This window comes from Tympanuchus pallidicinctus, unplaced genomic scaffold (genome assembly GCF_026119805.1).
Source record: "Tympanuchus pallidicinctus isolate F22 unplaced genomic scaffold, pur_lepc_1.0 scaffold5, whole genome shotgun sequence".
NCBI lineage: Eukaryota > Metazoa > Chordata > Aves > Galliformes > Phasianidae > Tympanuchus > Tympanuchus pallidicinctus.
The window spans coordinates 50,288,073-50,305,330 of NW_026294769.1; the positions used below are offsets into that span (position 1 = coordinate 50,288,073).

Below are 17,258 nucleotides of genomic sequence, written 5' to 3' on the forward strand. Positions count from 1 at the left end.
AGAGGATGGTGAAACAGGAGTAACAAAAGGAGGAAGTGGGAAATAGTACTTGTGCTCTATAGGGCATAAATACATAGCTCCTGTGTACACTGAATCACAGAATCACAGAATCACAGAATCACCTGGGTAGGAAGGGACCTCAAGGATCATGTAGTTCCAACCCCCTGCCTAGCAGGGCCACCAAACACACATTCAGATCAGGTTGCCCAGGACCCCGTCCAACCTGGCCTTGAACACGTCCAAGGACGGGGCATCCACAACCTCCCTGGGCAGCCCGTTCCAGGGCCTAACTACTCTCCTTGTGAAGAACTTACCCCTAACATCCAACCTAAATCTTTCCTCCTTCAACTTGGATCCATTTCCCCTAGTCCTGCTGTTGTCAGCCCTTCTGAAGAGTTTACTCCCCTCCTGGGTGTAGGTTCCCTTCAGGTATTGATAGGCTGCACTGAGGTCGCCCTGCAGCCTTCTCTTCTCCAGGCTGAACAAGCCCAACTCCCTCAGCCTGTCCTCATAGGGGAGGTGCTCCAGCCCCCTGATCATCTTAGTCGCCCTCCTCTGGACCCTTTCCAAGATCTCTATGTCTTTCTTGTACTGAGGGCTCCACACCTGGACACAGTACTCCAGGTGGGGCCTCACAAGAGCCGAGTAGAGAGGGACAATCACCTCCCTGTCCCTGCTGACCACCCCTCTCCTGATGGAGCCCAGGATCCCATTTGCCTTTCGAGCTGCCAGAGCGCACTGCTGGCTCATGTTCAGTCTCTCGTCCATCAGGACCCCGAGGTCCTTCTCTGCCGAGCTGCTCTCAAGGACCACTCCTCCCAGCCTGTACGGGTGCCTGGGGTTCTTCCGGCCCAAATGCAAAACCTTGCACTTTGCCGTGTTGAACCTCATTAGGTTCACCCGACACTGTTCATGTCCCCATCTTCCTGTTAAAAAGCTAACGGACTACTTTGGGTGCCTCCAAACATTCAGCAGTCATCTTGGCTCTGTTTCTTGGTGACATGTGTCTGTATCTGTTCTTTGGCTGACTTGGTTCTTCAGCTTCAGTCACTCTTTTCATTTCTTGATGTATGCCTATCTGAGGTATAAGTATAGAAAGATGTCATTTTCCCTTCATTACTATTAACAAGCTTTTATTCAGAATGTCTACTAAAGCTTATACCACAGTAGTTCCCCTTTCAGTGCAATGTTTTCTCTGCTGCCTCATTAGTCCCTTGGTTCACTTTACAGCACTGGTGCTAATGTCTGTCTTGTCTAACTGTCTTAATAATTCCTGCTGTGCCAGAACAACAAATATTTCTTAGAAGCCATTTGAGTTCTGCGTGTCACACACAAGTTACCTAAGGAGCGTACGCATGCTAAGTATGCTCACAATTTTAAGTGCAATTTGATGCATTAACACCCTGCTAAATGAAAAGACAATTAGAGCTAAAGCAAAACAAACAGATCCTGTGCTTAATTTGACAATTAAGGTTTTGTTTGGAGCAGGCAGGATTTCCACTAAGAACTCTTGCAGTAAGACCCAGTCCGTTTATAAAGGCCAGGGACAACTAACTCCACTGAGACGCAGTGGGGAAGCTGTTTATGTTAACGTTGGCAGGCAGTGTGCTGGGGAGCCATGCTGGATTCCAGCTGTATATGTGGAAATTTTATGGGGATGGGTGTGAATCTGTGAGAGCTGCTTGCGCACAGAAGCTGTTGGACGTGGTGTCTCATCCTCAGCTGACCTCTGAATCTGTGCTTTAACACATACAGGTGGGGAACACACAGCTAACCCGGGGGACACCCGGTCTGACTGATCCAGATGCAGTCTTACAGACAACGGGCTTTCCAGAAACAGCCCAGAAGAGCCCAGCAACCTTGGAGAAACGTGGGGGTAGAGCAGCAGGGCAGGCCTGTACTGCTGCACACAGGTGAAGCACAGCACCTGCTCGAGAGGGAGAACCGAGCTGATGGAGCCCACAGCTCCAGACCTGTACTGGCCTGAAGCTGTCCAAATCTGGGAAGGATTTGGACTGCTCTCTTTGACAGTTTGGAGCTGCTTCACACACTTCTATACCCTCCTCTCTCTGGGGCAGGCAGCAGCACACCGGGGTGGCCTTTCCAGCACAGAGCAGCGATTCCTTCCCCGTGCGTCTGAGGACGGCGGAGGAGCGACACAGCCCTTCCCACGCGTCGCCGCGCTGCTCCACGCCGCCATCCCACGCGCCGCACCCAGCGGGGCCAGGGCGGGCGGGGCGAGGGAACGCGGCTCTCCCCGCCCCCGGCGCTCGGGGCCGCGCTGCTCCTCTCTGCGGGGAAGGGCATGGAGTTGGCGGGAGCGTATAAAAAGCCGCCGTGATGCGAAGCCGCCGTCCCTCCGGAGCTGCCGAGGGGCGCCGAGGGGCAGCGCGGCGCCATGATCAACCCCAACTATTACCCGTGGGGCTACGACAGCGACAACGGTGAGAGGGCGCGGGGCCAGGCAGCGTGCCGGGCCGGCACTGACAGCTGACTGCCGCTGGCTTTGTCTGTCTCCGGTTGAGTTCGTGTTGTCATGGCGGGGTCAATGGGTGTATCGTATCATGTTTCTGGGCGCTGCTGGACTTTGGTCCATATCCACCTCTGGTTTCCTCTTGAAGTGTCTGGCTCCTAGTAAGAAAAAAGTGCAGTTTATGATGCAAGTTTGGTTCAGATGAATAATGTGCAGTCATAGTCCAGCTACAGTGATCTAAACGCTTGTAACATAGTGCTGCTCTTGACAGCTCATGACTAACAGCCTGCTGTTAGCAATTCACTTATTAATACTTTTACTGCCATAGCTCAGCAGTGCCAACCTTCCATTCATTGTGAAACAATGTAGTTTGTACCTAGCTAGAAGAGGTTTTCATGATGTTTCTCTGATTTTTTTTCTAGGACCGGATCAATGGCACAAAAATTACCCTACTGCCAAAGGACGCCATCAGTCCCCCATTGAGATCAATAACAAAGAAGTGCACTATGACCGCTCCTTGCTGCCCTGGTTTGCCAGTTACGATCCTGGTGCAGCGAAGACCATCCTCAATAATGGGAAAACCTGCAGAGTTGTGTTTGATGATTCTTTTGATAGATCAGGTTAGTTTTGTTTTCAGCTTGAGCTGTTGTTGTACATCAGCATATATTTCTCAAATTGGGTGAAAGAGTACTCTGAGTGCTCATGGCTGTCAGAAGGTCCTCGTGTAGAGCCTGCATGTGGCATGCTGAATTCTGTGCCTACAGCATCCCGCACATCTGACAGGAAAGGTGTGAGACTACTTTTGAAGTCTGTAGGTAAAATCCTAGGGAATGGAGAGAGCTGCAGAAAAGATTGATGCAGGATAAATTAAGGTGAAGGATAAATTTCTGCAGTTGCAAAGGCTGGTGCTGGTGTGTTGCTTCCTAGGGGCACAGAGTCCAGGCTTTGCCTGTAGGGACTGAATTCCATACAAGGCTATCTGAGATGCACAGAAGAATATCTGTAATTGTGTATGTGGCTGAAGTCACAATATTTGAATACTGTACTTGTGTGATTTCTAATAAATGGAGTAACAGATCAGATGTTGCCACCTAATCACTTTATTTAATCAGTTAAAATGCCCTTTAGCATTTGTGAGATTTTGTCTTAATTAGAAGGCTGAGGAATTCCAGTGCTTCATCTTCAACGTCCAGAATGTTCTGGTGTCCAAAATCTTGATCTTATTACTCACAGTTACTACAAGTTGAAGTGTATGCTGCATATATAATGCATACCTTTTAAGAGTTAGTGGGGCCATGTATTTAGAAGAGTTATATCTGTTCTCTTCAACAGGTGCTAGAAGTATTAGGCTTGTTGGCATAACCACTGAAGTTTCATGTTGATACTATTGGCTGTATTTCAAAGGAAAAAACCTTACATTAAAGAAGTATGGAATTGCTTTAGTACTGAGATAAAAGGAAAAAATCAGATGCATACCTCTGTCTTTATTCTTTTATTGAGGTCAACAGAATTGTGTTATTTATAGCATGAGTTGGTAAGAAAAAGATGTCCATTTTGGTAAAATACTAAAAGTCTGTCTTCTGCAGTGCACAGACTTAAATTTAATTATATTATAAGCTTCATTTACCACTACAGTATAATTAAGATTGACTACAATAACTAGTAGGAGAAATTTTGCTAATAAGTTTGTTGGCCTTAAATATCTACATGCATTAATTTAAGTTGTTTTTTTAATGACTTGGGTTTCATGAAAACTGAGTATAAAAATGTGTTATGTAAGATGAACTTGTCAATACACTCATAACTCAGGAGTATGAAGTCTTTGATTAACTTTGTAGCAAAATGGGAATATTTACTGTTATTTGTATAAAATATTATTCCTAATGTCAGATAGCAGTACACATCAGTAACGGCATGTTGCTGTGGCATATGTGAAGATCTGTGACCATTGCTTACTTTTTGTTTACTATCTCCATTACGTGCTGGAACAGCATCAGATATATCAATCATTGCATCTCTTGCATTAACATCAATTACTTTTACAATTACTCAAGTTGTGCATGGTGGGGAGTGTATAGGTAGAGCAATACATACACCTTCTCTAGAAAGAGCAGAAAGGTTTGGAATGTGCTGATTTTTTTTTTCCAGAAAACTATTCAGCAACTGCTGTGCTCTGATCTCAGAAATAGTGACTCATTGGAAGAAAAGTAGGTGTATTTTTGATGTCTTTGAAGGCAAGAAACATTCAGTGTTTACTGTTACGGCCTTTTTGTTATACCATTATCTGCAGTCTGTAGGTGGTGTTCCTTTTCTAATATAGTGTTAATTGCAGGACGAATTCCACTCTGCATGCTTCTACTGACTTGAACAAGTTTTAAGTTTCTTTTGATATGTATAGTAACTTATTTTCCCAGTAAAATTACCACCTGCTGCATGCTATAAGACTATATAATAACAATCGTAAAGAATGTTTCAATCCCTTGGAACAAAACCATTCTCTATCTACCTATCCATTCATCTATTATTCTATCTATCTAAATTATTTCTGAGTTAGCCAGAAAACAAGGGCTTCTTTTATTTCTTTAACTTTTTTGGTTAGAGCATATTTGTGTCTGTACTTAATCTAGATTTTCGTAAGTGGTGGATGAAATAGGTTTATACCCTTTCTTATTGCTAAGTAAATTGCAAATGACCTTTCAGAGTTTTACTTTCATTGTATTTCCTCTGCTAGGAAAACTTTAAATATGCACCATTTGGACAGTTTTTTAAACTCAAATTATTGGAAAGAATGTTCTGGACCAATGTGTGGTCCAATGTAATTAACATTTTATGTTGCAGAGGCCTTATCACTTTATCTTTGGACCTACTCCTGCAGTTTATGAATATTGGCTTACTTCAAGAATCTGCTTTATAACTGAAGACATTTGATAGAATGGCCTGGATTGAAAAAGATCACAATGATCATGTAGTTTCAACCCCCCTGCTATGTGCAGGGTCACCAACCACCAGACCAGGCTGCCCAGAGCCACATCCAGCCTGGCCTTGAATGCCTCCAGGCATTTCTGACAGATACTTGCTTTTGGAGCTGTGTTGTGTCTCTGCTACTTTTCTGTGAAAGTTAATGGATCATTATAGACTCAGTTGTCTCTCTTACCATACCTGTGTTGAAGAAGGTTGTTGTGCCACCTTTTGGCGGCTGCAAGAAAACCCTGCACCAAAACTCGGGTACTTCAGCAGCCTACCTGTTTAGCAGGTACACACCACTGCCACATTTATTGGCTGGAATGGCAAGTCAGATATTCCTTTAGATCCAACAGTAACTGTTTTGTTTTGAAACAGGACTGTGGTATTATTTCTACTAGCAGAGTCTCTTTGCTTTTAGAATTCCCAAAAATATTCGCACCAGAGGAGCATCCTGAAACCATCTAACTGGAAGGACCATTATCATGATGTTGCATGAGTTCTGCAGCTTCTAACTTTCTTAGCACCAATGAATGCAGCTTTATTTGTCATTTCTATGGACAATGGGTTAGGTCAAATGTTCAATCATTAAATAAACAGTAAAGATGTGTAAGTCTTTTTCTGGAACACAGACCCAGCAGCTGGAGAAAGATAGGTTAAGGCTATGTCAAATGGTGCTTTTGTTATCTCTTTAATGTACTTCATGGAAGTTCACTGGCCAAAGAGGATTCTTGCTTATCCTTTTAATGAGGTTCTGATGGTTGGCATTTAAGGGCTTGGAGTACCACTGTGCACTTTTTATAAGGCTGCCTGGATGCTTTTTGCAGAATCTCTTGCTTTCTTATCAAAGGCAGACTGTTACTGTAAGTAGAACTTGTTGCTTATCTTCCTTTAGCATGACTCATTGCAGCCTATCAATACCTGAAGGGAACCTACACCCAGGAGGGGAGTAAACTCTTCAGAAGGGCTGACAACAGCAGGACTAGGGGAAATGGATCCAAGTTGAAGGAGGAAAGATTTAGGTTGGATGTTAGGGGGAAATTCTTCACAAGGAGAGTAGTTAGGCCCTGGAACGGGCTGCCCAGGGAGGTTGTGGATGCCCCGTCCTTGGACATGTTCAAGGCCAGGTTGGACGGGGTCCTGGGCAACCTGATCTGAATGTGTACGTTTGGTGGCCCTGCTAGGCAGGGGGGTTGGAACTACATGATCCTTGAGGTCCCTTCCAACCCGGGTGATTCTGTGATTCTGTGACTAGCTCTTGTGGACACCATTTCTAAGAGTACCACCTTGTAGGAAATCTCATTTATCTCTGTTAAAATAATATTTTGTTATCAACTTCTGATAAATAAACATATATTGGTTGACTTTTTCTACAAAAAGGACAAAAGCCAGTAACTTTAACTGGCAAGCGTTTCCATGCATGCTGTATATTTGGTTAAATCCTGGGTGCTGAAGTGATACTAGAACAAGTCAGTAGATGTTACAGAAATAGCACGGCTTAATTCCAATGCTTGTGTGCCCCAGTAGCTATGCTGCATACCACTGGATGGTATACTGCATACCGCTAAAGGCTGCAAAGATAAATTCTTCCGTTGGTGCTTAGCACTTTCATCATTTGTAGTGTTTTCATGAAGTTAGTGAGCGTTAATGAGCAGTGCAGAGCTTGGGTTCAGGGGATTTAGTAATCGAGTTTCTGTTGGCTTTGGACTTCTACATTACTGTTGAAGCTATAAATGCTTGAACAGCTAAGGGCCTTCTGAGGCTACGGCCTTCAATTGTCTTGCAGTAATGCCTTACTAATTTCATTTCACTGTGGAATCCACTTTATGGATTTGGCAGCATGTGAGAATGGTGAACCTTGTAAGAGCAGTTAGTTCTTGCCCTGTTTATAAACACAACTGGCTTTATGAGTCTGTTCAAGGAAGATTTAGATTTTGTGTTGAGGGACATGGTTTAGTGAGTACTATTGGTGATAGGTGGATGATTAGACTGGGTGATCTTGAAGGACTTTTCCAACCTTGGTGATTCTGCGATTCTGTTTGGTGCAGAATCAAATGTTTTTCCACTCCCATAGGGTGTCTTCACCTCCACCAAGGAAGGTGTTTGTGTAGGCATAATTTGGTCTAGGCTGCATCCTCCTGTGCTTTCTCTGGGGCAAGTACCTGCACAGCTGGCCACACTAGGAATGAGAAGAGATGTTTAGCCCATCGTCTCATGCTGCTCATGAGGGACAAAGTAGAAAGTGAGATTTTTATTTTATTTTATTTTCTGGATCTGATCTCATACTCTTTTTCAAACTGGTATATTGTATGAGTTTATTAGCGTTTTCCAAAAATAAAATCCCAGGAGAATGGAGATACCTTTAGAATTTATGTTCCAAGCCGTGTGTTTAACCAAAATGAAGATTCCTTTCATTAACTTGGAGCTGTACAGACATTGCTTTGGACTGTTTTGTTCTAGATATTAGAAAACTTAGTTCTTGCAGCTATTATATTTTACACTTCTTAAAGCATAGAAGACTCATTTACTGTGGTAATTTCTATTTAAATTATCATTCCATATATTTCTTTCTTATATACTGTGCACTTGTAGAATCATTAAGGTTGAAAAAGATCTACAAGATCATCTGGTTAACTGTCCATGCACTCCCACCATGACCACTAACCATGTCTCTCTGTGTCACATCCACATGTATCTTGAGCACCTCCAGAGATGGTGACTCCACCACCTCCCTGGGCATCCTGTTCCAGTGCATTACCACTCTTTCTGAGAATAAATTTTCCCTAGTATCCAACCTGAATCTCCCCTGGCACAAGCACAACTAGAAGCCACTACCTCTTGTCCTATTGCTGTTACTGCTGGGAGAAGAGTTCGACCCCCATCTCCCCACAACCTCCTTTCTTATCATTGTAGAGAGCAATAAGGTTTCCCCTGAGTTTTCTCTTCTCCACACTAAGCAACAGCTGTTCCCTCACCCATTCCCTGTAAGATTTGTGCTCCAGACCCTTCATATCTTTATTGCTCTTCTCTAGACATGCTCCAGGGCCTCAATGTCATTCTTGTAGTGATCAAAACTGAACACAGTACTCAAGGTGTGGCCTCACTAGTGCTGAGTACAGAGGGAGAATCACTTCCCTGCTCCTGCTGTCTACACTATTTCTGATACAAACCAGAATGCCACTGGCCTTCTTGGCCAATTCACTTGCAATGAAACAGAAAAAAAAACCCCACCTTTTTGTTTGTGGAGAAATGTTGATTTATAGCTATCACCACCTTTGCATCATTCTGTCTGCTCAAAATGTCCTAAGTAAAAATCAGTCTATTTATAGAGGAGTGAAGCAGCGATGTGTTGACATGAGGTAACAGAGCTTCACACAACACCTGATCAAAAATGTCTGCTGTTGGCCCATCTCCGTGAATAATGGCACATTTTGGTCTTAAACTGGATTATTTGGTCTTACAGATCTATTTCAATGGAGGATTGATGGCCTTATTAGCTACTACTGTTACTGTTACTGTATCAGCATTAGTCATGGTACTGCATGTCTGTGGAACAAGTAAAAGGCATTTGTGGAGAGTATCAGCATGCTCTTAATACTCAGTAAAAAGTATTCTTTACGTTCTTGGTCCTTTATTTCTTGAGGTGACCATCGATTTTATTCCTTATCTTTCCAGACTTAAGGATATTTTTCGTTAACCTATAAAAGCCACTTCCTGAGAACTGCTGAATGGAATGCTTATTAATTTATCTCCAAATAATACAAATGAGAATTGAATATTAATTAATATTTGATGAATGTTGAGAAGTTCTTCCCTATTTAGTGTGAGTTATTTTCAAACCCTCTGCTTCCATTGCTGTGTAAATGTTGAGATTATTTAGAATGACTGTTGCTTGTCACAAGCTGAATTTTTTTTTTTAGGACAATAGCTTGCATTCTCAGTGACTGCTTTTCTGGCTCGTTTGCTGCTACCATAGCCAGGAGAAGCGGCCGTTATAGCAGAAGCTGCATCAATGTTTTCTTAGCTTTTTAAAAAAATTAGTCATTGTCTGCAGTATCAGGCACAGTCTGTAGAGTTTCTGGATATTTCTGTGTGCTTTGACATAGGTAAATATTAGATGGAGTTTAGAAGGATATTAAGACACCTAAACTTAGGTGTCCTGTGTGGGCTTTTAAATGTAGGTGAGCTACATATCTAAAATCACTCTTTTTCACTGGAGGTGGAGTCACTCTGAATCAATGGAGTCTAGAGAGCAATTCAGGTCACCGTCTGCTGAGTGTCCGATTAAAGCAAGCAGAATTACTTTAGCAGCTCAATTATTCTGAGTAGGAGCTTAATTCAATTACCTAAACAATAGGTATCTCATACTGTTTTTGATGACATAATGTGTATCACTTTGCTCCAGGTGCTGCTCTAGAAATATACATTTCTCCTACAGATCTTGTATATCTGCCAGCCCTGTGCAGACACCTTCAGCATATCCCAGCTGCTCACGTCTATGCAGCGGAATTAAAACAGTGATCTCAACTGACTATAATGAAAGCCTAGACACTTGCTGACTGTAAGTGCTTGTGGCTGAAAATGTTTGCCTGAAGTGCTCTTGCAAATTTCCAAAATGTAGATGGTACTCTGGGAATGCGGGACTTCTGTACAGTAATTGTATGTAAATATTTTTTAAAATCTATATATTTCTTAAAAGTAAGCTGAAATATATCTGAAATCTAATGCTGATGCAGATTGTCAATTGCAGTGTTGAGAGGTGGGCCACTTCAAGGGGTCTACCGGCTGCGTCAGCTTCACTTTCACTGGGGTTCATCTGACGACCATGGCTCTGAGCATGTTGTGAATGGAGTGAGATATGCAGGAGAGGTAAGTGTCACCACTTCTTACTTTAAAATAAGGTATAAAGTAATATTTGTCATTATCTTGGGGGAGAGTGAGGAGGCAAGAATTAAGGTTTGTCTGCTTTTTGAGCATGCCTAACTTTATTTATCTGTGACATTTTCTTCATCCATGGATTTTTATAATTGTGAGTTAAGCTAAAGTAATTCCTTCATTCACAGCACAAGAAAAGAAAAATATTGTGTCAAACTAAAGTTCCCATGTTTTCAAGCCATTGTGGCTTTGAAACGTAGGACATCAAGATTGAATTACTGAGAAGCAATGCAAACTTAGTAAAACACCATTCTGAAAGAGTAGTGTCTTCATGAAAGCAAAGAATTGTGGCCACAGAAATAAAAATATATGCTACTTTGATTTTCTGCCTTGAGGATGGTAAGAGAAGATAAGAATTGTAGATCAATAATATACATAGCATATATTCTTATGAATTCTTTGCTAAAGTTGCTGTAATTTGTAAAAAATTGTAATGAATCACATAGGTAGATCATTTCTGATATACATGTGTAATCTGCCTGCCTACTCAAATGTGTTTCTCTTCTTTAGTTTCAAGATGAGACTTCTGTTCTTCTTTGCTGTTTATATACTGAGGTGTTTGTAGATTATTTTTAATAAAAATAATATTCTGAATGATAATGTGATCGGTATAATTCATGTTTCAATTGTCTAATCCTTTGGAGGCCTACTCCTCATTCTTTGTGGCCCCAAAATTTCTCACATACATGAAGAACTCTAAATGCAACCTCTAGTGGCTTACAACTCACTAATGGATCTGTTTTTATATCTCTTTGTTTTCAGCTACACTTATTACACTGGAATCCAAAATACAGTAATTACCTTGATGCTGTGAGAAGAACAGATGGTATAGCTGTTTTGGCCATTTTTTTGCAAGTAAGTAGAAGCTCTTGTTCCTCCTTTGTACTGCTACTGTAGAGTTTTCTATTCTTGCAGCGTTAAAAAAACAAAACCTTCTGAATATATTTTCTAGAGTTCATATCACACTGAAGGGCTTGACTTTCAATAGTGCATGCTTTTCAAGTTACAGAGTATGAGTCATGTTATTTCAAATGGTGTCTAGTACTTTGTCCCAGCAGCTATAGTGTCACTAAGTGGCTGGTGGAAGCTGTAAATCCAGATGTATTTTCCCCTGCTTTGGGGACACAGTGTCAGTAGTGGCCCTTGGACCTACAGCAGTCAGCTGCTTGTTGTGCTAGTCATAGGCTGATTTCAAGGGCAGATACTGCTTCTCGGCTATTTGTGAACTTTTTCCTAGGCAAAACTAACTCATAGACTATACATGTGACTCATCCTTAAAAAAGAAATTATTTTAAAGGCATGAAGTCCTAGCTTGAAACACGGGCCTTTTCTATATCTTGTTTAATTAATGTATGTTGGAGTTAAAACAGATCAGCATCTTTCTGAGATCAGCAGTTGTCAACAGTGGATATGATCATGTCCCAATTTCAAACTAGAGTGAAACTTTTCCTAAGTCTGTACTTGAATCTGAAGAGTTCTTTGCCTTTCTTAGGCTAAAATACAATGTCAAGAGGAATTACTGCATTGCAAAATTATCTGCAATGCTGAGCTTCTATACTGATGTCATTTCCTCATTTGAATCACAATACCCATTGGGGTACAGACAGAAGGTACAGACAGAAGATGTATCTTATCTGGTAGGAGTTATAGCTTTGGTCGATGCATTATAATTTAATAGTTGATTTGTGTTTGGATGCACATGTAAAGAATATCAAAAAGAAGAGAAATGATAAGCAGAACTCTTCAGATAGCTCATTGTTTCTTCCTTACAGGTAGGGAAAACACCCAAACCAGAGATGAAAAGAATTCTTGAAGAAATAAACGCTATCAAAACAAAGGTAACAATGTTGTACTGTTTTAATAAGAAGATTGCTGGGAATTCTCAGGATAAAAAAACATCAGGAAGCACGACTTTGTAGTTTTCAGATTGAACTTTGTACCATTGCCAGAGTATACTTGTGAATAAAATCAAGTGTAACTTTCCTTAGCAAGAAAAGTTGTTTTTTTCCTGCTTTCATAAGAGCCTTTAATGGCTTTAATGGGCCTTAGAACACTTTGTGTAAATGAGAATCATTTAACCAAGATTCACTCTCCTGAAAACTAGACATGCAATCTTAATCCTGAAGTAGATGGCCAGGAAGAAAGGGCACCTTTGGAAAATACTTCACTCTGCCTTGAGATAGTCTGCTTAATGGTTCTCTAATGGTGCCACTAACTAAACATCTGTGTCTCAGAGAACTTCATGTGATTAGAATCTCACCATTAGTATACATTTGCTAGGCTGTTTTCTTTGTTATCAACACAAATATCAAAAATCTAAAATACATCTTACTTCATTGTATAGTGACCTAACCCAATTCATAACATAGGCAGAATTGCCATGAGAAAGCACGCCAGAAAGAAAAGTATTTCTGCACAGAAAGGAGTGAAACACTTTGGTACTGAATGCTGCTTTATATGAATTAGGTCAAGTTTAAAAAGTAGTGCCGTGGAGTTGTGTCATTCTCCATCTGTGAGGGTTATTCAGTCCAGTTGCCTTTGCACTGTATCAGTATTCGAAATGTCTGGACATGGACAAAGGGATGAAGTTTAGTGATGGATCTTGGTAGGTCAAGTTAATGGTTGGACTTGATGATGAAGGTGTTCTCTTGCCTAAGCAACTCTATGATTCCGAGATTGTGTTGTTTATATGTGTGCTTTTTTCAGACCATGTATGTGTTTTTAATGTGCAAGAGTCATGCTGTTTTTTAAAATGCCGGGCTTGAATCTTTACCTAATCTTGACTAGAGCTGTTAAATTTTTTTTTGTGTATTCTGTTTTTTGTTGTTGTTTTTTAAAGGGGAAAGAAGCTCCTTTTCCAAACTTTGATCCTTCAATTCTTTTCCCTAAATCTCATGACTACTGGACATACCACGGTTCTTTCACTACTCCACCTTGTGAAGAGTGCATCACTTGGATTGTTCTTCGAGAGCCTATCATAGTCAGCTCAGACCAGGTAAGCATCCAGCAAATAATACTTTACTCACTTCATTTTGGTTGCATGCTGTAAGCTGATCTGATTCTTTTGGCAGTGAATCTGCTTACTGGATGTGAGAAGTTTCGTGATTAAAAGGACAGTAAAGAATTGAATGCCTTTGAAACTATGTAGGTCACTCTGAAAGTAATGCCTCCTATTTATTTCCATGGAAATCACAAGAGATGCAAAGAACACAATAGCAGTATTAGATAGAATAAATTTTATCTACAAAACAGTATTTTTCAACATAGTCACCACCATTAACTATGTATTTTTGCCAGCGATGAACAAGAGCCTTCATACTGTGCTTAAATGCTTAATGCAGATAAGAATCTGCATTAGCAGAGGTGACCCACTGTTGCCACTGCTGAAACACACCACCCACGATCTCACTGTGCTCACACCCACAGCTTGATCTTCATAAACTTCAGCAGATGTCCGTGAAGGTCAGTGAGTGCCAGTTTTTCCACATGGAGGATCATGACACACTTTTGTTTCATACGCACTTCCATGTCAGACGCCATTTTGTCAGATTGCCCCTCTGCTGCAATTTGTCACTCGCCAACAGAATGTTATGCAATACTGACAGAAAGTTCAGCCTCTACTATCATATCGCCAATATCTGCCTCTGGCATCATGAGCCAAGATAATAAAACAAAACTGGTTGTTTCAATGTCCCCATCTGAAAAGGGGCTTAAATGAGCTGATATCATATCATGAGCTTTATAAATCCGGAAAGTTGTAACACAATGGAGATGTTAAGAGTTAATAATAGTTGGAGGCAGGATTGATAGCAAGCAGTAATTACTATAGTAATTACTGTAGAATGTAAATACTACAGAAAGTTATTGCTCCCATGGACAAAAGACCTTCTGTGACATCAGCTGAAGAAAAGAGGCTGTCTTCTTCTTGTTTCCCTGTCTGTGTTCTCCTGGTATTAACTCTTGTTAATAGTAAAGAGCTGGACGTGGTTTGCACCTTTTATTTCACACTGAGCTCTCAACCCTGCTTTTCCCAAGACCCAATATTGGAAAGCTCTAGCCATTAGCCTGTGTTCTGTGACCATTTAAATCAGAACAATGAAACATTTAGCTAAAGATTGTTGTTGGCTTTACACCAACAGTTGTGTTTGTGTTAATGCTCATTCCCCCTCATTCTCGTTTATATACATCTGAATGCCCTTTTTCATCACCCAGTGATTGTACTAATTTTTTAAATCTGAGATTATTCCTCTAATTAGTAAATGTGATAGCACAAATTTTAAGATTTAAGATTTTTTTAAATATTTCAGCACAGTGAGAAGTTGAACATCAATCAAGTGACAGATGTTATGTAGACATTATATGTGGACACAACTTTTCATCTTAGATCAGCAGATGATGAGGAATTTCACTGCATTGATTGATGGGCATATATCACAAAAAAATCTATTTGCTTCTATGTATTTATCTGGCTTTTTATCTTTCAAAGAATAGAATTCAGGTGTGGTGTGAACCTTAGCTGGCAAGAGGTGAAACATAGTAATGTACTCATATAACTTAGAGTGTAATTTTCACAGCTTATTTATTTGATCCATCTTCTGTTTCTGTGCCCATCCAAAAACTAAAATACACAGAATATTTCTAAGCTGGTGCTTGTGTGAAAAATACAGATATGCTTTGACTGGTTACTAACAAATCTGCTTAGAGATTTATACCATAGATGACAAACTACAAATTTTGTTGGGGAAGAGGTAGTCATTGCTGAGCATCTCTAATTTAAAATGAGTTTTGCAGGGGATGGCCAATCATGTCATTGATCCAGCTCTCTGAGAAGACGTTTGGATCACTGATCTATTTGAACTGTAGTCTTTTTCCAGGCTTATCTGAAGTTAGTGAGTCTTGGGAGATATACAGGCAGATACGGAACTAGTCCTACTGTGGGGAAAAAAAAAGAGCATTTAAGATAAAAAGAAAGTTTCTACACAGAGATGGGACTTTGGCTTTTTCCTGAGATAACTTTTTACAGGCAGAATTATCAGTGTGTATGTGGTGCCATATACAAGTACAATAGACTCTTCTTACTCCAGTGTCTGCAGTCCATATGATGCATTAATAAAAAAACCAGTCACGTTACCAATTACTTCTAATCCTGGAAAGTGTGCTGTCATTGCAGTATTTATTTATTTAGTATTTATTTTAAGTGCATGTACATCACTTGGATGTTTTTGCAGCCAGCTGGTAGTAGCATATCAGCCACAAGGATAAATACAGTCACTGAGAAACAGTACTCTGCAGGAAAAATCAGTTCATCGGAAACTTCTATGATAGATGTAGTGTGGGCAGCCTGAATGTTCAGGTTAACTTTCTTTAAAGGGTAGGATTTAACTTTGGAATTCCTCTATCCAATTGCAGACTCATTTTTTCACCCTTATGTAGTTGGAAGTATCAAGGCCACGTTGGGGGGGGGACAACTTGATTGAACGGATGATGACCCTGCCCATGGCAGAGGATTGAAACTAGCTTGGATATGCTATTTTTTTTTTTGCTCAGTAGGTATATCTTTTTCCCATCTTCCGAAACATAATAAAAACCACTAGTATCTTCTTTAGCAGTACTTTTTCAGTATTAGCAGAAGTGATGAACTATTTTCATATCCTACTGTTCCCATACAAATTACTTTTCATTTGAAATAGAAAACTTAGTTTCAGATGCATAATCCATCTGATGCATATTGAGTGTAAATGTGATTCTGTCATTGCTCATGCTTTTTCTAAGCTGTACAGTGAAGCAGTGAGGGACAACACTGAGATCCATGAGCTGGCCCAGCCCATAAGCTAGAATGAATAGAGATGTGGTGAATGTGGATTAACAGCCCAGACAGAAGTTCTGCTTCTATTAGAGTTGAACTCTGTGCTATATAATGCAGATACATCAGCATTCTGAAGCTAGTTGTTAGGAAATTTAACTTCTGATGTGCGTGGGGATAAGTTTTCAGGTGTACACAAGGAGAAATATATGAATCCTCTTCACAGTAAGCCAGGGAAAGGGAAATGTCAAGTGTGTGAATCACAGCTGATATGCTGTCTAATGTCATACATGGCAGTGGCAACAAATGAACAGAATGTATCTGTGAGTGGGTGTATGGTTTTGAAAATCAGAGAGCAGTAGAGGAAGAGAATTATATGGCTTTGAAGAATATGGGCAGAATTTTTATGGCATCTCTCAAAAAGAATACAGCTTGATTTAAAAAAAAAAAAAAAAAAAAAAAAAAAAGGAAAAGAAAAAAAAAAAACAAGACCAGAAAGTGAAGCTGCAGACCCTGTTTACAGTCCATCTGAAATCTTGACCGGGTCATTATCCAGGATTAACTACTAATGTATTTGTCTCAGCACCAAGATATATTCTCTGCTACAGACCCACCGCAGAAGTGATCAATTAGTTTATCATTTAGTCTTAACGCCCTTTAACACCTTTCAATTCTAGTTGCTGGTTGCTGGTAAACAGTCAGACATTAAGGTGGGGTTAAAGTAGAAGTTTATTAGGACATAGGCTAATAGTAGAAGTTTGTTAGGCTGTTCTAGTCACATATTCATAGAATCATAGAATGGCCTGGGTTGAAAAGGACCACAGTGATCATGTAGTTTCAACCCCCCTGCTATGAACAGGGTCGCCAACCACCAGACCAGCCTGCCCAGAGCCATTTCTGAGGAGAGCCATATTCTGAGGACTTCCTACTGTTTCCGTAGCTGTTGTCAGTTCTGTAGATAATGCATACGTGATGGTACTTAATTTCTCACAATGCAGTTCACATGTGACCTGTTTTTTGTCTCTTCGTTATTTCCAAGAATATTACTGTACAAAAACAAGGTGAGTACAGTTATTGTGGTGACAG

General features: G+C 40.6%; 1 protein-coding gene across 3 annotated transcripts in view; it reads left to right on the plus strand.

The window, feature by feature from the left end:
* The first annotated feature begins 2,271 nt into the window (after window positions 1-2,271).
* Window positions 2,272-17,258, plus strand: part of LOC128090826 (carbonic anhydrase 3-like) — a 33,904-nt gene continuing 18,917 nt past the window's right edge. For all 3 annotated transcript variants that reach the window (XM_052703490.1, XM_052703489.1, XM_052703488.1), the window contains exons 1-6: window positions 2,272-2,444; window positions 2,896-3,093; window positions 10,185-10,303; window positions 11,132-11,224; window positions 12,142-12,207; window positions 13,209-13,364. In XM_052703490.1, coding sequence (XP_052559450.1) covers window positions 2,399-2,444; window positions 2,896-3,093; window positions 10,185-10,303; window positions 11,132-11,224; window positions 12,142-12,207; window positions 13,209-13,364 — 678 coding nt within the window. In that variant the 5' untranslated portion in view covers window positions 2,272-2,398. The remainder of the gene's footprint in view (window positions 2,445-2,895; window positions 3,094-10,184; window positions 10,304-11,131; window positions 11,225-12,141; window positions 12,208-13,208; window positions 13,365-17,258) is intronic.